Below are 24,387 nucleotides of genomic sequence, written 5' to 3' on the forward strand. Positions count from 1 at the left end.
TGGAAAGAGTTCCTTTTTTCCTGCTGCTGTTTATCTATCAGAGTTCAGGAATTCACCTCAGTCTAACCCTGCCCTGTTCACTGGTGGAAAGTAACACATTTTCTCAAGTACTGTACTTAATGTTGAGGTATTTTGTCTTTACTGGTGTATTTCCAATTTTCTGTACTTTTCTCCACTACATCTCAGAGGCAAATATTGCCTCTGAGTCCACTACTTACTCCACTACAATTATTTGAAAACTTAAGTTACAAGTTACTTTTTAGATTTTTATTATTATTACAAAACATACGTTAACCACTTCAGCCCTATATATATTTTGGCCATTTGAAAATAGCCGATCTACAAGCTCACAATGCGCATTGGTTACTGGAGCATTACATTTACTGCTCTATAATGTTTTTTTTCTTTTTGTTTTTTTGCAATGACATACAAATGAACACCAACTGCAGCATACACATACACGCGTCGCATTGCTCGTGCATGTGTGTGTGTGTGTGTGTGTGTGTGTGTGTGTGTGTGTGTGTGTGTGTGTGTGTGTGTGTGTGTGTGTGTGTGTGTGTGTGTGTGTGTGTGTGTGTGTGTGTGTGTGTGTGTGTGTGCGTGCGTGCGTGCGTGCGTGCGTGCGTGCGTGCGTACGTGTGTGTGTGTGTTATGAATCCTGAAGTGAACCAATGGAAATAACTAGAGCTTGTGACTATAGATTGGATCTATTAGAACACAGGTTATTGTTTTACCTATTTCCTGAAAAGTAACAGTTTTGGACTTACACTGTACAAGGTTTCCAACCAACAGAGACAAATTATGTTTAATGTGCAGTGGTGTAAAGTACATTTACTCAAGTACAGTACTTAAGTTAAAATACTTTTTTGATTGAACTTTACTCGAGCATTTCCATTTTTCACTACTTTATACAGTGCTTCTACTCCACTACATCTCAAATATTGTACTTTTTACTCCACTACAAGAACTTTAGTTACTACTTTGTAGATTTTGATTATTATTACAAAAAAAAAAGCTATTTTCAAAATGGAATTTAGCTTCTGATACCTAAGCAAATTTTGATGCCAGGACTTTTGTACTTTTACCCAAGTCAAATTTTGAATAGGGGACTTTTACTTGTATCTGAAGTAAAAGTCTGATTGTGGTCTTGCTACATACATTGTGTTCTTGCTACTTTTGCTTAAGTAAAAAATCAGTGTAGTTTCCCCACCACTGGCATTGTGTAGATTGGTTGTAAAACAGCTGAATCCAGCACTTATGTTGACTCTAGTGGCTTGTTGCTCCCCCAGCCAATACAAACATGCCAACAGCTCAGATTTCAGCCAATCGTAACGCAGTATGTCATGCACACCCATATGGACACAAATGTGCACATTTTCATGCCAGATGTTTTTCTTTTCTTTATTTAATTCACAAGAACAAACTGTCTTATCCAAAAGACAGACTGTATGCAGTGGCTGAAGAAATACTCAGATATGTTTTACAAGTTAAAGTCCTGTATTACAAACATAAAAGTATTTTGACTTAAAAAAAATAAAAAAAATAGCAGATCTACAAGCTAAAGTAAACTAAGGGCATACTATTTTGACATACTTTGAGTTTTTTAAACACATATATTTTAGATGCTTTAAATACTTTCAGAGGCAAATATTTTTTACTCCACTACAGTTATTTGAAAACTTTATTTACTATTCACTTTGTACATTTAAATTATTATTCCAAAACACATATTAACCAATTAAGCCCTATTTTATACTTTGGCTATACGAAAAATATCTACACGCTCACAGAGCGTATAGAAAAACATTTTCTTTTGCTACTTTTACTTAAAGGACAACTTCACCCATTTTCAACCTACCTTCATATTGGTCCTCACTAATGTCTGTCTTCTCACTCTGTGTCTCAGAGGAGGGCTGTGGACAGTTCAGAAACCTGCCTACCAGTGACATCATCGTTTTAATCGTGAAAATGTATGCAAATCTTTGAATATATATTCTTTTAAAGCAAAAATGTTTAACTCAAATCTTTGCTTCTGGGGGTTCCTGGAACAACATATTTTGAGATGGGGTCCGCGGGCCAATGGGGTCCGCGGGCCATAATAATATCATTTTGGGGGTCCTTGACATGAAAAGGTTTGAGCACCACTGATATAGAAACATAAGTTTTTCTGAAAACTGTTGGGATTTAGAAGACATTTGTAGAATCGACTTCAGGTCTTAATGTGTTAACATAGCATCACAATCAGTTTAACCCCTATACATATACAAGCGATATACAAGCTCACAGCCTGTCACGTTGCGCCGTGTTGTGAGCTTATAGTTCGTCTATTTTCAAAAGAATCTTGAAAACGTGACAAATTTGGAATTATGAAACATTTTAACAACACAAATCCTGTCCCTGGCACAACATATTTTCAGATTTAGGGGGCTGCAGCCAAATAAATGTGGGGGTCCTTTAATGAGTACCTTCAACTTTTGGTACTCTAACTTACATTTTGATATCAATACTTTTGTACTTTTATTCAAGTACATTTTTAATTCAAGACTTTTACTTGCAACAGTATTTCTACATTGCAGTATTGATACTTTTACTTAAGTAAAGAAATAAATAGAAAGAGTACTTTTTCCACCACTGCAAACAACAACAAGTCTGCTTTACTCACCGTCACCTTCTCCAGAAGATTCGACTTCAGCTGCATGATCTTGATCTTCACCTCGAGATTTCTTTTGGGCCAGAAATGTGGCCATTGCATGTCTACCTTGTCGAACATCTTTCTGTCTTTGTTTTTTCGCTTTTCTTTTTTGGGCTCCTGACTTAGTGATTCGACCCCGACCCGGCATCTTTGCAAACAATGCACGCCACGGGCTGGGTCAGCAGCAGTAACCTCCTTGAGTCGATCTCATCTCATCTCAGCGTCTCTGTCTACACACCTGCCTATGCTTACACAGTGATTAATAGGCGAGTGCGCTCCGGTGTGCAATTTTCCGAACGCACCCTTTGAAGTTTGATTACTAGTAGTTAGCTCATGATTGTGTGTGTGTGATCACTGATCACCCACACCCCCCAGCGCGGTGCAGCGCAGAGCGCTGCGCTCAGCGCAGCGATGCGCAGCTCGCACTCGCAGTCCAGTGACCGTCGTGGCCACTCGCCACACAAATATAAATAAATAAATTTGCGACTCTGTTACGGCGGGACCCCCCCGTCCTGAGGCCCCCCCCTCCGGGTGGGGGGACAAGTGTACCCTTTAGCCCCGCCTGTCAGCGGCCCTGGTCCTTGGCATTAAAACATTTGAGAACCACTGATTTACGCATTATGACCTGGCATGGCCAGACTAATATCACTGCGTAGATATTCGTAGATAGTCTGTAATCTCTGTGTGGAACCTGCATTTCCGAGGGGCAAATTAAAAAAAATCCCTCCTGGTGATAAACCCGCCCCATAGTTGCATACTGGGCCCTTCGGAGGGAGAGAAAATCTAATCTCTATTGAGAGGGGCCAGACCTAATCTGCCATGGGCAATTTTTTTTTGCAATGGCATATTCGTCTGGAACCAGGCTAACATTTTGGGGCATCAGTATGCACATTAAACCATTAACCACTTAAACACTATTATGGTTGTGTGTGTGTGTGTGTGTGTGTGTGTGTGTGTGTGTGTGTGTGTGTGTGTGTGTGTGTGTGTGTGTGTGTGTGTGTGTGTGTGTGTGTGTGTGTGTGTGTGTGTGTGTGTGTGTGTGTGTGTGTGTGTGTGTGTGTGTGTGTGTGGCGTTGGTGTCATCCTAGAGCCCCTCCCCCTCTGTGAACATCTCTCTCTCTCATGGTTTGTATCTCCTCCTCTCTAACTTCCCCTCCTCCCCTCAGTGGTGGAAAGTAACTAAGTTTAACTTACTCAATTACAAATACATTTGCTCAAGTGTGTGCATATTTCAATACTTTTTACTTCTACTCCAGTACATCTCAGAGGTCAATACTGTACTTTTACTCCACTACAATTATGTGCAGACTTTGTAAACTATAGTAACTAGTTACATTGCAGATTTAGAATATTATTCCAAAACATAGAACTTTAACCATTTAAGTCCTAATTTATACTTATGTAACCTGTTGTGAGCTTGTAGATCTGCTATTTCAGAACACTTTTGAGAAATGTTGTATAATAAAACATATAATAATAATAATAATTATCATTATTATTATCTAGGTTGTTTGAGCGGGATGATAGAGAGGCCATTCATTGTGGTTTTTCATCAGAGTACTTCTTCTCACAAAATTATGTTAAATCCATAGTCTGCCCCCTCCTCCACTGGTCCTACTTTTAACCTCCTTTTCATCATGTCCCTTGATTGGCCTCTACGTTCCATTCCGTTTCTATAGGTGTGTGTGTGTGTGTGTGTGTGTGTGTGTGTGTGTGTGTGTGTGTGCGTGTGTGTGTGTGTGTGTGTGTGTGTGTGTGTGTGTGTGTGTGTCTGTGTCTGTGTCTGTGTCTGTGTCTGTGTGTGTGTGTGTGTGTGTGTGTGTGTGTGTGTGTGTGTGTGTGTGTGTGTGTGTGTGTGTGTGTGTGTGTGTGTGTGTGTGTGTGTGTGTGTGGGGCGTTGGTGTCATCCTAGAGCCCCTCCCCCTCTGTGAACATCTCTCTCTCTCATGGTTTGTATCTCCTCCTCTCTAACTTCCCCTCCTCCCCTCAGTGGTGGAAAGTAACTAAGTTTAACTTAATCAATTACAAATACATTTGCTCAAGTGTGTCCATATTTCAATACTTTTTACTTCTACTCCAGTACATCTCAGAGGCCAATACTGTACTTTTACTCCACTACAATTATGTGCAGACTTTGTAAACTATAGTAACTAGTTACATTGCAGATTTAGAATATTATTCCAAAACATAGAACTTTAACCATTTAAGCCCTAATTTATACTTATGTAACCTGTTGTGAGCTTGTAGATCTGCTATTTCAGAACACTTTTGAGAAATGTTGTATAATAAAACATATAATAATAATAATAATTATCATTATTATTATCTAGGTTGTTTGAGCGGGATGATAGAGAGGCCATTCATTGTGTTTTTTCATCAGAGTACTTCTTCTCACAAAATTATGTTAAATCCATAGTCTGCCCCCTCCTCCACTGGTCCTACTTTTAACCTCCTTTTCATCATGTCCCTTGATTGGCCTCTACGTTCCATTCCGTTTCTATAGGTGTGTGTGTGTGTGTGTGTGTGTGTGTGTGTGTGTGTGTGTGTGTGTGTGTGTGTGTGTGTGTGTGTGTGTGTGTGTGTGTGTGTGTGTGTGTGTGTGTGTGTGTGTGTGTGTGTGTGTGTGTGTGTGTGTGTGTGTGTGTGTACGCGCGCGCTGGTTTGTATTGATGGATTCAGAGTCTTTTAAAATGTGCAGAGTATTATAGCCATAAAACCACTGACCAATGGGAAGCCCATCAAGAGGTCAAAGGTCATGTCTCTTGGAATGTCAGCAGCACAAAGGATCACTTTCACCTTTCGGGTCTTCTCAATGAATGGGGGGGGGGGGGTTGACCCCAGAGTGAAGTGTTTAAGCCATGGATTATCCAATTTTATTGGTTCAAAACACTTACCAATTTCCACTGGTGGAAAAAGTACTCAGATGTTTTACTTAAGTAAAAGTATCAATACTGCAATATAGAAATACTCTATTACAAGTCCAGAATCCCAAATTTACTTTGAGTAAATGTACAAAAGTATTGGCATCAAAATGTGCTTAAAGTACCAAAAGTAAAAGTACTAAAATGTTTGAAAATAGCAGATCTACAAGCTCACGATGCAACGCGTTGCTTGTAGATCGGCTATTTTCAAATAGCCTAGGTATAAAATAGGGCTAAAGCGGTTAATGTATGTTTCGTAATATAATAGTTTAGTAACTAGTAACTAAAGTTTTCAAATAATTGTTGTGGAGTAAAAGTACAATACTTGCCTCTGAGATGTAGTGGAGTAGAAGTAAAAGTTTAGACAATTGGTAAAAGTACCTAAAAATGTACTTAAGTACAGTACTTGAGTAAATGCACTTTACACTTTACACCACTGATCTTTATGCTATGTTGATGAATTGAATACATGGAACCACAATGGAAACAGGTCCCCAGGACCTTTTTGTGTTTAGCCTAAATGTTTGACTGTACCTTGTACTGTGCTGTTTACATTTCTGATAAAGTATTCAATCAATCAAGACCCTATAGCCAGGATACTCCTTGAATACCAGGCTTATCTAAGCAGATAACACTGTCCAAGCTGTTTCCCAGCTCACAGGTTTTTGATGAAACAAGCCATCAATTTGTGGTATCCTGGCGTGAAAATGTATTTTCTGTTTATTAAAGAGCTGGAGAGATGGGGAGATCCCTGTTACTGAACAAACACTCTATACAGCAATTTTTACTATCACAATGTACAGTACATCTATTTAACACTTTGTAAACTTATAGATGGGCTATTTTTTTGCTATTATTAAAAACTAGAGGTTCGGGCCGCTACGCAGCCCTTTTTGTGTGTTTTTTTTTCCCCGGATTTGTAACTTTTGGGGGGGGGTTTATAATGTAAAAATGTAAAAAATGCCTCAAAACCTGTTAATTAAACAAAAGAAAATAGAGAGGTAGCCTGATCTTCAATGTTTAGGTAGCACATTGTACAAAATAATGTCTCTTATGGCTAATGTAAAAAATATAAATAATGCCTCAACATTGAACAAAAAGAAAAAGAGAGGTAGATAACAAAATAATCACTCTCATACAAATATGCTATATAATATTTCATGTTAAGTTCTGTATGGACATTCAGCTTTTTAACAAAATAAAATAACCTCTCTCTCAAGTCTTGTGTAAGTCAAAATAACCTCTCTCATGTCTATAATGTAGAAAATGCCTCAAAACCTGTTAATTAAACAAAATAAAATAGAGAAGTAGCCTGTTCTTCAATGTTTAGGTAGCACATTGTTCAAAATAATGTCTCTTATGGCTAATGTAAAAAATATAAATAATGCCTCAACATTTAACAAAAAGAAAAAGAGAGGTAGATAACAAAATAATCACTCTCATACAAATATGCTCTATAATATTTCATGTTAAGTTCTGTATGAACATTTAGCTTTTTAACTAAATAAAATAACCTCTCTCTCAAGTCTTGTGTAAGTCAAAATAACCTCTCTCATGTCTATAATGTAGAAAATGCCTCAAAACCTGTTAATTAAACAAAAGAAAATAGAGAAGTAGCCTGTTCTTCAATGTTTAGGTACCACATTCTTCAAAATACTTGCAGGTCTGACGAACCTTTATTTGCCACGGAGACATATGTTCCTGCTTTGCAAAATGTACACTCGTATCTCAGTACACTCGTATTTCTTTCTGTCTCTCCTCTGTCTCTGTATCTCTTTCTGTCTCTCCTCTCTCTCTCTCTCTCTCTCTCTCTCTCTCTCTCTCTCTCTCTCTCTCTCTCTCTCTCTCTCTCTCTCTCTCTCTCTCTCTCTCTCTCTCTCTCTCTCTCTCTCTCCTCTTTCCCCCGACACGGTCGAGGCAGAAGGCCGCCACCCTAGAACCTAGGGTCTGCCTGACGTTTCTTCCAATTAAGAGGGAGTTTTTCGTTGCCACTGTCGCAAAAATTGCTTGTTCAGGGTGGGATTGTCGGGTCTCTTCTCTACATGTAAAGTGTCTTGAGACAACTTGTTGTGATTTGACACTTTAATAAAATTGAATTGAATTGAAAATACACTCTGCTTCACATTTGTCACGACCCAGACGAAAGCACGGGTACTTTTTGCGCATTTCATCTGTGAAGTTGCATGGCATTTTCTCTGCCGGGGATCAATGAATGACAGGCAGCGCTGAGCGCAATGGATATGCTGTTCAGTGTGTGTCTGTGTGAGTGTGTGTAACTGTGTGTGTGCGTGTGTGTGTGTGTGTGTGTGTGTCTTGTCACGTGTGCCTCCAGCCTGTCAGCAGCAGTGTTGCCAAGTCTCGTCAGAGAAATAGAGGACATGTCCGGGTGAAAGAGGACGTATCGTCACCCTACCTAAGGCTGAAATACAGTTATGATGGTCCACAAACCCAACCCGAAATGAGAAATGCACAGAATTATTGTTTATCAAAATAGTAGGATACTATTTGCATCTTATAGCGCAGCTCAACTGCGGAAGGCACAGGCTCACACACAGCCTGACCAAGGCTACTACTGCTAGTTAGTCTACATATGTTTTATTAAGAAAGATTGACATGTCAACGTGTTTGGGTATAGCCTACATCTAGTGCGCACTACTTGTGCTGTCCCTTAAGTAATGAGAACGCTCCTACAGCCATGGACCTCCCCCGACCGACCCCCGGCTGGGCCGGGCGGTACACACATACAGTAGCATAAATTGGCCAGTTTCAGGAAAGATATGTACTCACGTGGGCTGTTATCATTTACGTTCCATTTCCACCATTCTAAAGGGGTGTGTAAACATCTCTGAAGTAGCTCCAGTTAGTTTCCTCTGAAGTGACGCAGTTATGTCCATTGTATTGTCCCCAGTAAGGTCAGTAAGATCTGTAACATTACGTTACGTGGTCAACAACATAGACATGTAACTTGCTTGTAGGCAGTGGTTCTCAACCTGTGGGTCGGGAGTCGGGACCACAACGCCTCGCGAGCTTGTAGATCTGCTATTTTCACAATATTTATCTGTGGAACCGAGTCAAACAAAATGGGGATCCCCACTTCAAATATGATTATTTTGGGGGGTCACAGCCTGAAAAGGTTGAGAACCACAGCATTAATGCAGTAAACATGAACGTAGTGTTTACCGTGGTGAAGTGTTGAATATTCACCCAGCTGGGTTTAACGAGACGGCAGCGCAAAATGAAAATGTGACGTTTCCTAAACGTGCTATCACAGATGATCCGATCATCTTGTAAAATGTAAGCATATGCCAAGATAACTGAGGTTATATAGCTGATGCTGAGCTAAATATGTTTGTTTAATGTTTGTTTAATGTTTGTTTAATGTTTGTTTAATGTTTGTTTAAGACATTTTTATATTTAAGCTTTATGATGAAAGGCCGCGGCGGCCACACACACAGCAGCTATTGTGCTCGCCTCTCCATGTTTACGTTAATGAGCTTGACTGAAGCCGGTTGGGAGCCAGCTCCGTGCAGCGGGCACTGGAGGTTCCTTTGCGGGAGTGGACAGGGCCCAGGAGTGGAAGTTTTTGGGGCATTTCATTCATTAATGCGTCCAAAAAAACCTATAAAATAAAGATTGCCCACAAGTCTTTGAGCTCGAGTCCGAGTCAAGTCTCAAGTCTTTGAGGGGCGAGTCCTAGTCGAGTCTAGAGTCTCATTTGTGGCGACTCGAGTACGAGTCTCTGACTCGAGTCCCCATCTCTCTGGGTTTTTAATTTTTTTTTAATTATCCCATGATTTTGTAACCCCAAAATAAGCGAGCCCTCACTAGAGCCCTATGCGCGGCTAGGGGGCTTATACATTTGAAAACTTGAGAAATGGGACATTCTGCATAATGAGTACTTTTTACTTTTGGTACTTTTTGTACATTTTGATACCAATACTTTTGTACTTTTAAATGTAAGTACATTTTTAATTCTGGACTTTTACTTGTAACAGAGTATTTCTACATTGCTGTATTGATACTTTTACATAAGTCAATAAGTAAAATAATAAGTCAATTACTTGAGTACTTTTTCCACCACTGGTTATTGCTGAGTCAGAGTGACGTCAGAATGTTTTATTCCATTTCCTTAAAAGTAACCTTTTTGGACATACAAGGTTTCCACCCAACAAAAACAACAATGTGTCCTGATGTTTGTTTGTTTGTTTGTAGGTTTCTGGGCCAGGGAGGTGGGCCAGCTGATCGGGTTTGACCACCCCACCATCCCTGTCCACCACCAGTACGTGGTCACGGCCACCGTGCCGGAGGTAAAGGCCTTGAAGACGGAGCTGCCTGTGATCAGAGACCTGGAAGGTTCCTACTACCTGCGTCAGGAGAGAGACGGCCTGCTGTTCGGACCCTACGAGAGGATGGAGAAGATGGTTCTGCAGGACTCCTGGGTGCGAGACGGAGTGCCTGCAGGTCAGTGCGTTATTGAGTGTAACTACGTTGTAGTCGAGCAGAAACCTCTTATCTCCATGTTTTAAGTTTTTTTTTTCTTTCATAACCTTACGCCCTACTTGGTCATGCAGCGTCGCACAAAAGCATTGGTGTAAAGTAACTAAGTACATTTACTCAAGTACTGTACTTAAGTACAATTTTGAGGTACTTTTACTTTACCATTGGAGTGTTTCCAATTGTCTATACTTTTACTTATCCACTATGTCTCAGTTGCAAATATTGTACTTTTACTCCACTACAATTATTTGTATTATAGTCACTAGTTACTTTGCAGGTATAAATTATTATTATAAAACATATATTAACCACTTTAACCCTATTTTATTCCTAGGCTATTTGAAAACGCGTTGTGAGCTTGTAGATCTGCTATTTTCAAACATTTTGTGAGCTTGTAGATCTGCTATTTTCAAAACATTTTCCCCGGGACCCCCCCCCCCTCACTCATAATACTTTTTAAATAAATAATATTGTGAGCTTGTAGATCGGCAATTTTCAAAAAGCGCATGGATCGCAGTTGACACTACACTAAGGCCCACAGACAGTGACAAGCTGGGGTCCACGGCCAAAACATATCATTTTGGGGGTCCTTGACATCCTTGTCATACTGGCCACACGCATTGTGAGCTTGTATATCTGCATATGTCCATTCAATATCTTGTAGCCTACACTCTGCTGACAGCGCGCTAATCTGACGCACGCATGGACGCAGACACAATTTGTTTTGCTTGTGTTTTACCGAACTAAATTCATTAGGCTATAGGCTATGCACTTCCACCTTGGACAGATTCAATACTGAACAATGTTGGGTAACGTGCGTTAGTAACGTAACGTCGTTACGTAATATATTACCGAAATGCGGTAACGGGTAATATGACGCATTACTACAAGGAGAAGCTGTAATATAGTAGTAAGATGACACTACGTAACTACGTTACTTAGTGCGTTACCCACCAGTGAAGGTGTTTTTTGTATCCACCCACAAAGCCGCAGCCTACATTCCCGGAAAACTACAAAACCCACTGACCCGTTCGATCCATTATTATTTCCTGTTGGTGCGCTTTGCGATTGTGGCAGAGTCTGAGAATAAGATATTGGTTGAGGACAATGAGGAGGACATTGAGGAAAATGAGCCGCTTGGGGAGTCTGGGGACCCGGGCGTTTTGTTTTCTGCGTGGATATATTCACAGTATTTTTAATTTGTAAGAGAAAAGGACGAGAAGAACATTTCAGTGTAATGTAAACTATGCTGTGCAGTGCCAGGGAGGAAGACGAGGGAGCTCTCTACGGCAAAGAAAAGCACAACCTGAAAAAACACCTGGAAAAAGTGCACCCTAATACCAAACTCAAACTAACTCGGAAAAGAAAAGCAGATGACGCTGGCACGAGCAGCGATCTTAAGCAACAAAAACTTGATTTCACCAGACCAGCCCGTACTGAACGGCTTGAACCCAAAGAAGTGAGGAGACTGGTAGCGGAGTATATTGTGGAAGACATGAAGCCTCTTATCTGTCAACAGTGGAGTCGCCAGCTTTTAGAAAGCTTGTCGGCTAAATCCCTGTTAAAACCGATAAGGTAAGATCATGCATGATCGAGTTTATAGCCTGAAACATGACTGTCATATCGTGACCGTCATGGATGAACTTAAACCTGGTAATTAAACCTTCTCTCTTTTTGTCCGTACATCTACATAAACATTCATATTTCACATATAAAGTGCTGACCTCATGGCCACGGATGTTACAATTATGTACGTTCCCTCAGAAGTACCCGAATATTCTGAATTGTTAAATAAACAGCATTTTAATCCGATTGGTGGCCATTTCCCCCGTATTTTCTCCATATGCTTTCAACTACGTGACCCTATCTGTTGGGAGGTGTATTGCACTCTGATACATTATAACTCTATGAGAAAATGGCCACCAATCTGATTAAAATGCTTTTTATTGAACAATACGGAAGATACAGGTACTTTTGAGGGCCCGTACATAATTGTAACATCCGTGGCCATGGGGTCAGCACTTTATATTTGAAATCTGAACGTTTATGTTGATTTATGGAGCAAAAAGTGAGCAAGTGCAAACACCAGGTTGAAGTTCATCCATGACGGTCGTAACAGACGACCTGGTGCGTGTATACGTTCTCATAGAAGCACATGGCTCATTTGCATGCAAGACGTGGATCATGGTGGAAACTGGAAAGTAACTAAGTACTTTTACTCAAGTACTGTACTTAAGTACAATGTTTAGGTATGTTTGATACTTTATTGGAGTATTTCCAAATGTCAGTACTTTTACTTCTACTCCACTACATCTCAGACGCAAATATTATACTTTTACTCCACTACAATTATTAGAAAACTTTAGTTACAAGTTACTTTGTAGATTTGGATTATTATTACAGAACATACATTAACCACTTCAGCCATATATTTCAGCCATTTGAAAATAGCAGATCTACAAGCTCATGATGAGCTTTTTGCTGCTAAGCTTTTTTGTTTTAATATATAGGCTATAAACTTGTGTGTTTGTTTATTAGCCGATGTGTTTGTTCATTACTTATTTAGCATGTCCTATAGCAAATGTCTAGGTCTTTCTACTTTCCATATGACCGAACTCCATGCATATGACCGAAATTGACCTCTTTTTCAAGGCATATTGAAGAAAGCACTTTAAACTGTTTACAGCACTTCATTTGCATTCTATGCTGCTCATGCCTTGTCCTTGTTCTGTGGACTTTAATTAAAGAAAAAGTATAGAAAGAGGCTTGTGTCTTGTCATTATAGGCTACATTATAGAAGGTATATGTCTATTTATGAATTGATTAATGGATTAATGAATGGATTAATTTAAGTAAGTACATTGATTCATTAATGTCATTTATAATCATATCTTATAATTTAAATGCCTGCCCATCTGCCATCTCTGTGTCCCAATTTCAAAAAATAATTTGTGGGCTAATAATAATAATACAAAATCTAGATTATTTAAATGGTCAATTTTAGCTTCTTTTTTTTTTAAAGTAACTAAAAAGTAATATGTAATATTAATATATTACTGTTGCTCAGACAGTAATATGTAACGAAATGTATTACTTTAAAAGGAAGCCAAATAGCTGTCCCCGGCGCGGTTAGGCCATCGTTGCCTGGGACCGCTTCCTCTATAGCTGGCTCGCCGCCCTTCAATCTCCAACGTGCGGCCGCTCCAGCGCTGCATGCCCTTCCTGGATAACCTGTTGCTGTGAGGTATACACCCGGGCAGCCCAACAGCTGTCCCCGGTGCGGTTAGGCCTTCGCTGCCTGGGACCGCTGCCTTCACAGCCAGCTGCCAAACAGCCACCCAGCAAACGGGCGACTGGTGCTGCAGTCAACCCGACTGTCTCAGCACTTCGTCCCCGTCACCTGGCTCCACCGGCACCGTGGATTATCGCTGGCTAACGGCTAACTCCAGACAAACTTGTCTCTCCGACCGGCATCATGCTGACATATTCCATCTCCAAACTGCTGGAATGTAACATCAGCGCCATTCCAGCATGCATTTCAGTTATTAAACAACTTGGACTTTTTCGCCGAACCCGCTACACACACAGATCCTCCCGCCGACAGTTTGTTTACTCTCACTCTGGTCATGTTATTCCAACCATCTGCTCCACCGAACGCTCCGTCGCACCCCAAACACGTCATCAGAGCACTGGTGACATGGGACCCTTTAGCAGCACTGGAAACATCGCGAGCCTGCTGCGTCACTACAAGCTATCTGGAAAACCTGGAGTGGAGTGCACCACCACCAGGCAGCAAAAAATACGTGGAGTGGATTTCAGTCTACTTCAGCCTCTCCAGAGATTCATCCACACACAAACTCTCAAAATAGAACTTTTAAATATACAATCACTCACAGACAAACCAGCTCTGATACACACTCACATTCTGGACAAGGGACTTGATTTCATGTGCCTCACTGAAACCTGGCACAAACCAGGGGAGTTTACAAATCTAAACCTAGCATGTCCCCCTGACTATAATTATCAGGAGTGGGCCCGCAGCACCGGACGTGGCGGTGGTTTAGCTATTTTCCACAAAAAACACCTAGAACTGTCCCCAGTCCCTATACCATCGTTGTCCTCATGTGAGTGCCTCGCATTTAAGTGTAAACCCCCATTTTCCATGACCCTGCTTCTCATCTACCGGCCACCCAAAAAAACACAAAACTCAATTTTCATCTCAGAATTCCACGACCTTCTCACCACACTCTGCACAACTTCTACCAGCATCAAAATTCTTGGCGACATAAACATCCACGTGGACAACCCATCCTGTCCTTTTGCATCTGATTTCCTTCAAATACTGGACTCCCTTAACCTCACGCAACACGTAAACACTGCTACACACAAAAAGGGTCATACGCTTGACCTGGTCATCACTGACTCCGCCCCCATCAGCAATCTGATGGTATACTCACTGGGTGTGTCCGACCATATGGTCATCTCAATGGAGCTGCCCTTTCCCCCCTCTCATGCCAAACCCAAACGCCAAATCACTTTTAGAAATTTCAAACATATCAACCAGGACACCATGACCTCAGACCTTGAGCATCTCTCCTCTACAACTCCCTCATCAGCCAGCGAAGCAGTGGACTTCTACAACGTCAACCTGCAAAACCTCCTCGACCTCCACGCCCCTGTCAAAACTAGAACTGTCATTTTCTCCCGCTCAGCCCCCTGGTTCTCTGGTGAGCTGAGAAAAATGAAGGCTGCTGGGCGTGTTTTCGAGCGGCGATTCAAGGCCACTGGACTAACTGTCCATAAATTGGCCTATAGGGAGCATCAGAAGGCTTATTCAAGGTCCCTCAGGGAGGCACAGTCAAAATTCTACTCAAATATCATCAACAATAGCCCTGGCAACTCTAAGACACTATTTTCCACCATCAACCACTTTCTGAAACCACAAACCTCTAAACACACCAACACCACAGAGGAACAGTGCAATACCTACCTCAACTTCTTCAGGACCAAGGTAGACAACATCCGCTCTCTCCTCTCCGGCCCCGTCACTCCACCTGTCCCAACTGCTGTCCCACAGTCTGGGATTTCCCACCTGCTCTCCTGCTTCACCAACACCACGCAGCAGGAGGTTGAGGATATTGTTGGAAGGATGAAGCCCTCTAGCTGTGCCCTGGACCCCCTTCCTACCACCCTAGTCAAACTCAACATCTCTGCAATAAGTCCCCTGATCACCAAAATCATCAACCTCTCCCTCCGGACCGGCCACATTCCACCCGCTCTTAAAACTGCCATTCTAACACCCCTCCTCAAAAAGCCCTCCCTAGACCCAGACATTCTGACAAACTACAGGCCGATCTCAAATCTCCCATTCCTCTCAAAAATTCTGGAGAAAGTAGTGTCCACACAACTTCAAAACCATCTCAACCTCAACAATCTCTATGAAACATTTCAATCTGGTTTTCGCTCCGCCCACAGCACGGAAACCGCCCTGGTCAGGGTCACAAACGATCTCCTAATGGCAGCTGATGATGGCTCCCCCTCTCTGCTCATCCTCCTGGACCTCTCCGCGGCGTTTGACACCGTCGACCATGGCATCCTTCTCACCCTCCTCCACTCCACCATCGGACTAACTGGCTCAGCACTAGACTGGTTCAAGTCCTATCTCTCTGGCAGGACAGAGTATGTCTCCCTGGGAGGCTCAAAATCTCTCACCCAGCCTGTCACCTGTGGTGTCCCCCAGGGATCTGTCCTCGGCCCCACCCTGTTCACCCTGTACCTGCTACCCCTTGGCCGTGTCATCAGCAGGCATGGAATATCTTTCCACTGCTATGCTGATGACACACAACTATACATAAAAACCAAGCAAACCTCCTCTGCCTCATCATCATCATCATCATCATCCTCATCACCACTACCGCCCTTATCCACTCTCACTACCTGCCTGGAGGAGATAAAGGCGTGGATGAGCAACAACTTTCTGCAGCTAAACAGTTCCAAAACCGAAGTCATTCTCATAGGCACCCCACACCAGATAAAAACATCCCCCATAACCAGCATCACCTTCTCCGGACAGGACCTCCCCCTCTCACCAGTTGTTACAAACCTGGGAATAAAAATGGACCCTCACCTTAACTTCGAGGCCCATGTCAAATACCTATGCAAAACATCATTCTTTCACCTCAGAAACATTTCAAAACTCCGCCCCACACTTACGCTAGCAGATTCAGAAAAGCTCGTCCACGCCTTTGTCTCCTCCAGGTTGGACTATTGCAATGCACTTCTCATCGGGATCCCTAGCAAAAGCCTTCAAAGGCTTCAATATATTCAGAACAGCGCTGCTAGGGTCCTGATGAGAGTGCGCAAACGTGAACACATCACACCCATCCTCCGTTCACTCCATTGGCTTCCCGTTGCTTTCCGGACCCAATACAAAATTTCCCTGTTGACACATCAGTGCATCCACGGCAACGCTCCCTCATACCTCAAGGACCTAGTCTCCCTACAGCCCTCGACCCGTAACCTCCGCTCCTCAAACACCAACCTCCTCAACACCTGCAAGGCCAAACTACGCACCATGGGCGACCGGGCTTTCTGCTCAGTCGCACCCGAACTGTGGAACGCCCTCCCTGTCCACCTAAGAGCACCACAGTCGGTCGACTGCTTTAAGAGAGGATTAAAGACCTACCTTTTTAGCAAAGCATTTTTTTAGCTGGTTTTACCTCTAGGCTTTATGCCCCATGTTTTAATTGTTTTTAGTTGTTTTCTTTTAATTGGTGTGATGTTTTCTGTTCTTATGCTACTGCCTTCTGTAAGCACTTTGAGATTTCCTGTAAATGTAAAGTGCGTTATAAATAAAATCCATTATTATTATTATTATTATTATAATAAGTAATAGTAATATATTACTTAAAGTAAAGTAACTTGCCCAACACTGATACTGAATGAATAAATGTTTTATTTCCGTGTCCGGACAATTTGTCGACACATCCCACATGGGATTATCAGACACATCAATTTTTGAAACAAAACAAAACAAAAAAATCATTCCACTCATAATACAGCCTGATTAGAAACAATCCACATACAGTACATACATATATACCTGCACATAGAATAGATACAACTTTCTGAAAATTAATGTAAGTCACCCTTCTCCTCCTATCCCCTACATTTTGAAGTCATGTTATTGTTATCCAAGTTACTAGCATGTAATGTATTGATGTGTATGCAAATGAGCCATGCAGTCTTCATGCGATCACATGAAGGTCGTCTGTCACGACGTCATGGATGAACTTCAACCTGGTGTTTGCACTTTTTCACTTTTTGCTCCACACATCTGCATAAACGTTCAGATCTCAAATATAAATTGCTTACCCCATGGCCACGAATGTTAAAATTATGTTTGGGCCCTGAAAAGTAATTGTATCGTCCGTATTGTTCAATAAAAGCATTTTAATTCGATCTGTGGCCATTTTCTCATAATGTATCGGAGTGCAATACACCTCCCAACCGATGGGGTCGCGTAATTGAAAGCATGTAGAGAACATACGGAAGAAATGGCCACCAATCCGATTGAAATGCTTTTTATTGAACAATACAGAAGATACTGGTATTTATGAGGGAACGTACATAATTGTAACATCCGTGGCCATGAGGTCAGCACTTTATTTATTTGAAATATGAACGTTTATGTGATGTACGGTCTAAAAAGGGAGGCAGTGCAAACACCAGGTTGAAGTTCATCATGTTTCGGGGTTAAACTTGTTCATGATTAGGCTTCACCGTTCTCAAATAGATTACCCAAAATAAATAAAATACTGCAGCACTTGGGTCTGCACGTGTTATTACTTGATGCGATGATAAGGGCAGTCAATCAACATAATCAAAGCTGTAACGTTATGCGTTATGATCAGGGCCGGCGCACCCATTAAGGCGACCTAGGCGGCCGCCTAGAGCGGCAGTTTGCGAGGTGGCAAAAAAAGTCGGGAAAAAAAAAAATAATGATAATAAATCGGTAAAATCAGAATTAAATAACACAACCCTAACCCTAACCCTAAAACCAAAATAAAGTAACCAAAGACACCAAAAAAAGTATCATAATCCGCCCAGACCTGCAAAAAAAGGGTGCATCGAAGGAATCTCGCCTAGCGCGGCGATCAACCCTCCACCCGGCCCTGGTTATGATCATATCAGTCAATGAAATTGGATTTTAAAGAAAGGAGGCCCACAGTCCGTGTAGTTTGGCAGATCCAGTAGGAGGATCTGGACAATGAAAACAAAATGTTTTCAAATGTACAAAAGCTGTATTATGTAAAAAAAAAAAAATGAAAAGGGGTGAATAAAATGGTATTTTGGTGGTTTTGGTGGTAAGGTCTCCCTGCTCTTCTATTACGACATTTAGATACAGACATTTGGATCCTGAAGTTCAAAAATCTATTTATCCCCAGAGCAAGCATGCAGGCTCTATTAGCTCAGGGGTAAAAATGTCAGTACTTGCGCAGGAGACCAAAGTTCAAATCCGGGGTGGAACAGGGAAGTTACATTATGTACTCAAGATGCATATATTTTTTGAGAATGCAAATATTTACTCAGTGTTATTAATGTATTTTCTCTCTGACTGTGTGTGCGTGTGTGCATGTGTACATTCGTGCATGTATGTGTGTTTATACAGGTTTTGGTAAGGAGTTATTTGAGTCAGATCTAGACCGCATCATGGACCACGTAGAGATGGCCATGGAGATGGTTCCTGTGTTGAAGAACGCTGACATCATCAACATCGTGTCTGGACCAATCACATACACCCCGGACCTGCTGCCCATGGTGGGCCCGCACCAGGGGGTCCGCAACTACTGGACCGCCATAGGATTCGGGTCAGTGTTAATTTTGACAGCAAATTTTGATTTCGTTTTAGTCATACTTTTGAATAAAATTACATTTCGTTTTACTAATATTTTTTAATAATATTTAATCTAGTTTTAGTCATATTTTTGTCATCTGAAATGTTTTAGTTTTAGTCGACTAAATATCATAAGATTTCATTCGACTAAATCTACAGTTGATTTGTCGACTAAAATGCATGTTGGTGGCGTAATGCCTGATTTTACACTTGCTGAAAATAGCCGATCTACAAGCTCACAACGCATCGACACGTTGTGAGCTTGTAGATATTTTCAGAGCGCAACACCCGTAAAATGACTCTTCTTAGTTCTACTGGATCTCTTCTCCACTTGTCCCTCCCTAACATTTTCATCTAGTTTTTATTTGTTTACGAAATTGGCAATGTATTGGCCCTCATTTATCAATGGAGCGTACAAACCAGCTTAAATTTGAGCCCAGGAATCTGTCGGAATACAGCCGATAAGAGGAACTTCTCCAACATGTGAAGTTACCCCACCATCATCTCTGTGGATTCACACACAGCTACACAGCACACACGCCTATCATATGTGGAGAATGGCACATGCTATTTGCATACACAGGACACAGACCCCATACCTGACAAATATAACACAAAGAATAACAAAAATACGACCGTATTCGTAATAGCGCGAGTCCTGTCAAATATAAGGTGACACGATATGTGACTGCTGCTAGAAAAAAAGTGTGATTTTTTTCATATTAACACAGTTCGAATGTTGAAGAAGGTTTGTATTCCAAAAGATAGTCGTTTTAGAATCATTAAGTGGTTTAAATTCCATACAAAAACAGCTTTGTTGTGTGTGTGTTTCTGTCGGTCTTGTGTGGGCGGAGAGTGGTTTTAACATGCAGTGACAACATTTGCATGATTGGTCGTTGGCTTCATTGTTCTCCAGTTACACTCTCCTAATCCCCGCCCATCAGTATCCCTCCTCTCTGTGGTGGTGTAAAGTAACTAAGTACTTAATTTACTCAAGCACTGTACTTAAGTACAATTTTGAGGTATTTTTTACTGATTTTTTACTTTTACTATCCAGCTGGGTGAATATTCAACCTGAGGCTGAAACTAACTTCACCACGATGGGAAGCGGCCAGTATTGCGTTAGTCTTTTTCGGGACAGAATCTAGTTGTATAAAAAATATTGTAGCAAACACAGCAGCTAGGTGAGGGCGGCCCCAGCTAAACCGGCCACTCAACGTTCGTTTGTATGGAATTATTCCACTGAAGATGTGGACAAAACAACGTGTAGCTAGGCTAGTTGTTCGTGACGAACGTCTTGGCTGAACTGCAACCTGGTGTTTGCACTTTCTTCATTTACAGCCCATACATCTACATAAACGTTCAGATTTCAAATATAAAGTGCTTAACCCATGGCCACGGATGTTACAATTATGTACGGGCCCACATAAGTACCCGTATCTTCTGTATTGTTAAATAAAAAGCATTTTAATCTGATCGGTGGCCATTTTTTCCATTTGCTTTCAACTACGCGACTGTATCGGTTGGGAGGTGTATAGAGCATCGCAGTTGCGCCACTTTCTGGTGCCGGAAGTAAATACTCGATGTATTTTTCCCATTGACTTTTCCAAAAATATTTATATCAATCAATTTAAGCCTAGAATCAAGCTATCCAGGATAGCGGTGAATCATGACCATAAAGCCTTTTTTTCTGTGATTTTTAAAAATGTTATATTTAATGATATGATATACTATATTTAATAAATACCCTTTGTTTTGCCGTTTTCAAAAAAGTTTTTTCACAGAATCAAACGTTTTATGTTCATGATTTTTTTTTGTAAAAGTCAATGGGAAAAATGCATTGAGTATTTACTTCCGGCACCAGGAAGTGGGCGGGAACTGCGATGCTCTATTGCACTCTGATACATTATAACTCTATGAGAAAATGGCCGCCGATCGGATTAAAATGCTTTTTATTGAACAATGCTGAAGTTACGGGTACTTATACCCATCCGAAGTGAATTGTAACATCTGTGGCCATGGGGTAAGCACTTTATATTTCAAATCTGAACGTGTATGTAGATGTACAGGCTGTAAATGGAGAAAGTGCAAACACCAGGTTGAAGTTTCATAGGGCTTGGTGCGAAATACAAACTACAAAATATTTTATAGAGTGGACAGCTGACTGAAAGGTGTCAATGGGGGAGTGATTAGAGGAGTGGCTAGGTTGAATAAATTACCCATTGTTCACGCCCATTACCAGGAGCTGAGTGGTGCTAGAAGTGCAAATTGTTTAGAAGGGATGTTCTCAGTTTGGACTATTTTAGATAACAAGATTCAAATGAGCACATCTTCAAATATTTTCCTTCTAGCCAAAAAGATATCCTAAACGAAAACCTGAATCATGAATTAAATAACAAATAGCTTACGCGTTGTCTGTTTCCTGTAGGCCTACATTGTTGAATAACACCAATCACATCGTCATGGTTGGAACACGTTTGGGTTTTAATGTAACCACCATGCAGCGCGCACTGATAGTGGAGACGCATACACTCTCCTGTTTTGCAAAATAAAGTGAGTCCTGCGGCTGCGTCCTCCCTTGGTCTGTGACTGACACCACGTTTATGAAAGATAGATAGCCTGGGGCTGTCATCACGATTTGAATGTTTATGGAGTGATTGAGCAATGCGTAAACATTAATGGATGAAGGCTAGTGTGTGGTGGGCTGGTTACCTCCAATCTCCCACTGCGGACCCGTGGCCAAAACCCACAATGAAGATCACTTGCGCTGGGCACAGCTGGCATTCGAGCGTCGGGTTTATCCTTAAACGAGGTTGCACATAACTCCAGAAAGAGACGTAGCCTACTGTAGGCTACAGTAGCATACCCAAGTTGGGAGACTTCACTCTCCAATGTCTCCAATGTCATGAAAATATTCCAGCGCAGTGCTCCCTGCTCTCCTTATTTTCTGTTCATTTCACACCCCATGAAGCACTGAATTCATGGAGATTTTTTTGTTGTTATCGCATTCCTAAGCCAATAATTTGATAACCAGCGGTTTATCCGGTAGGAAACACAAAAAGTCTCCTTTGTGTCTCCTACCGGATACATTAGCATCTTTATTATTATCATCAAATTATCGGGAATGTGACAAAAACTAAGAAATCTCCATGAATTCAATGCTTCATGGGGTGTGTAATTGATAGAAAATAAGTACTTTTTGGGGTGAACTACTCCTTTAACACAGAGCCAGTAAAGCACTGTTTAAAAGGCTGAATGATTAAGCATATAACTTGAAACATTGTAAATATGTTATATTGTTTTTAATTGCGCAATTTTAATTGCTTCTTGGAAATATCTTACCAATTTCATATGACACATCGTTGATGTATGCCTTAACAAAAAAAAAAACATGTTTTTAAAAATGTATCAGTTTTATAGCTATACATTCTTGGAGTGAATACTATATGTTTAGATGCCTGTCAGATGGTCAGACAATGCTGCTCCGCATGTCTATGATGGAACAAACGGGTTAAGACAAATCCTACACGCCTTCAGACCAGATGTGATATCTGAGCAGGCCGTACGCTCAAGTCAAAGTCACGATAGAATGATAAATCCCAACAATTGCGGTGATCTCGGCGTAAGCCCATTATTTAGCCCACTTTAATAAATGAGGGCCATTTAGTCTTAGTTTTAGTCATCATAGCTTAGTTTTATTTAGTTTGAAGTGACTTGAAGTGAAAAAAGATAGTCGACACTGAAATTAACACTGATTCGGGTACGCATGACCGGTGGAAAGTAACTAGATACATTAACTCAAGTACTGTACATACGTGCAATGGTTTAGGTACCTTTACTTAACTTGACTATTTCCATTTTCGATACTTTATACTTCCACTAGATCTCAGAGTCAAATATAGTACGTTATACTCCTGTACAATTCTGTGAAAACTAGGTGCTTTTTTCGGCTATTCGAAAATAGGGAGGGATATCATTTTCTAAGTCCAAAGGCTTACCTCTGTAAACCGTAAGCAGCCATTATCCATGGTGGTAGTTCTCAAACCCTTTCATGTCAAGGACCCCCAAATGGATACATATTAGCCCGCGGACCCCCAATTGAAAAGATATGCCAGGGACCCCCATAAGAGAAGATTTTTACGGCCATAGTAGTGATTCTCAACCATTGTCGCCAATTTGATATGCATTAGACAACGGACCCCCATGTAATGGCTTATTTTAAATCTCTGGGACCCCAGTTTACGTTGTAAAATTGAACTCTGAGAGTGAACAAATGACCCGCAAGTGTCCATTTGGCTCATAACTATCATTAATTTGGCTGGGGATCCCCTAGAACCCCCTCAAGGACCCCTGGGAACCACTGGGAACCACTGGGGTTTTTTTACCCTAAATAAGGCAGCCATCACATGACTGATTAAAAGCACGTTGAGATAACTGTTGTGTGAAATGTTCTATATACATTTGACTTGATGTCATGTCACTGCCAGGTATGGGGTGATCCATGCCGGTGGCATCGGTAAGTTCTTGAGTGACTGGATTCGAACCGGAGAGCCTCCGTACGACCTGATCGAGTGTGACCCCAACCGCTACGGCAAATGGACCGACGTCCCCTACATGTGTGCCAAAGCCAGAGAGTCCTACGGATTCAACAACGTGGGTAAGAACAATAACACTTATTTTACTCTTGGTTGCGCTTTGGTGTACAAGCTCACATTCAACTATCTTAAGCTTGTGACACTGGTGTACAAACAAGTACAAATCAGGCTTAAAGGGTTATTTCACTTTCAAACACTTCTGGTCATTCATTGAAAACACACGTCCCTGGTTCTGGTGACTGATATTGTCCTTCTAATGAATGTTAGACTCATTGAAAACACACATCCCTGGTTCTGGTGACTGATATTGTCCTAATGCGTGAGGGGACCATCATTGATTGTATAGCTTCTCCATTTCTTCCATTCTTTCCCTGTCTCCAGTGGGATACCCTAAAGAGGAGCGTTTTGAAGGCCGCCCCACCATCAGAACCAGTGGAGTTTATGAGCTACTCAAAGGGAAGTGCTCCATGGGCTTCCATGCTGGATGGGAACAACCCCACTGGTTCTACAAGCCTGGAGATGATGCCGGATACAAGTAGGAACACACACTCAACATGAACTGCTTTGTTATGAACCCAAGACCTGAAGCCGATTCCACAAATGTCTTCTAAATCCCAACAGTTTTCTGAAAAACGTATGTTTCTATATCAGTGGTGCTCAAACTTTTTCATGTCAAGAACCCCCAAAATTATATGTATTTGGCTGCCGACCCCCATCTCAAAATATGTTGTTCCAGGGACCCCCAGAAGCAAAGATTTGAGTTAAAAATGTTCACTTTAAAATAAT

The 24,387-nt window shown here is 41.3% G+C and overlaps 1 protein-coding gene across 1 annotated transcript in view; it reads left to right on the top strand.

Annotated features, from left to right (window-relative positions):
- Nucleotides 1–24,387, top strand: part of dmgdh (dimethylglycine dehydrogenase) — a 65,178-nt gene that overhangs the window by 7,467 nt on the left and 33,324 nt on the right. The window contains exons 6-9 of the mRNA XM_084047049.1: nt 9,826–10,074; nt 18,782–18,980; nt 23,494–23,663; nt 23,983–24,136. Coding sequence (XP_083903175.1) covers nt 9,826–10,074; nt 18,782–18,980; nt 23,494–23,663; nt 23,983–24,136 — 772 coding nt within the window. The remainder of the gene's footprint in view (nt 1–9,825; nt 10,075–18,781; nt 18,981–23,493; nt 23,664–23,982; nt 24,137–24,387) is intronic.

Source organism: Gymnoscopelus microlampas, assembly GCF_963454915.1.
Source record: "Gymnoscopelus microlampas genome assembly, chromosome: 21".
NCBI classification, from domain to species: Eukaryota; Metazoa; Chordata; class Actinopteri; order Myctophiformes; family Myctophidae; genus Gymnoscopelus; species Gymnoscopelus microlampas.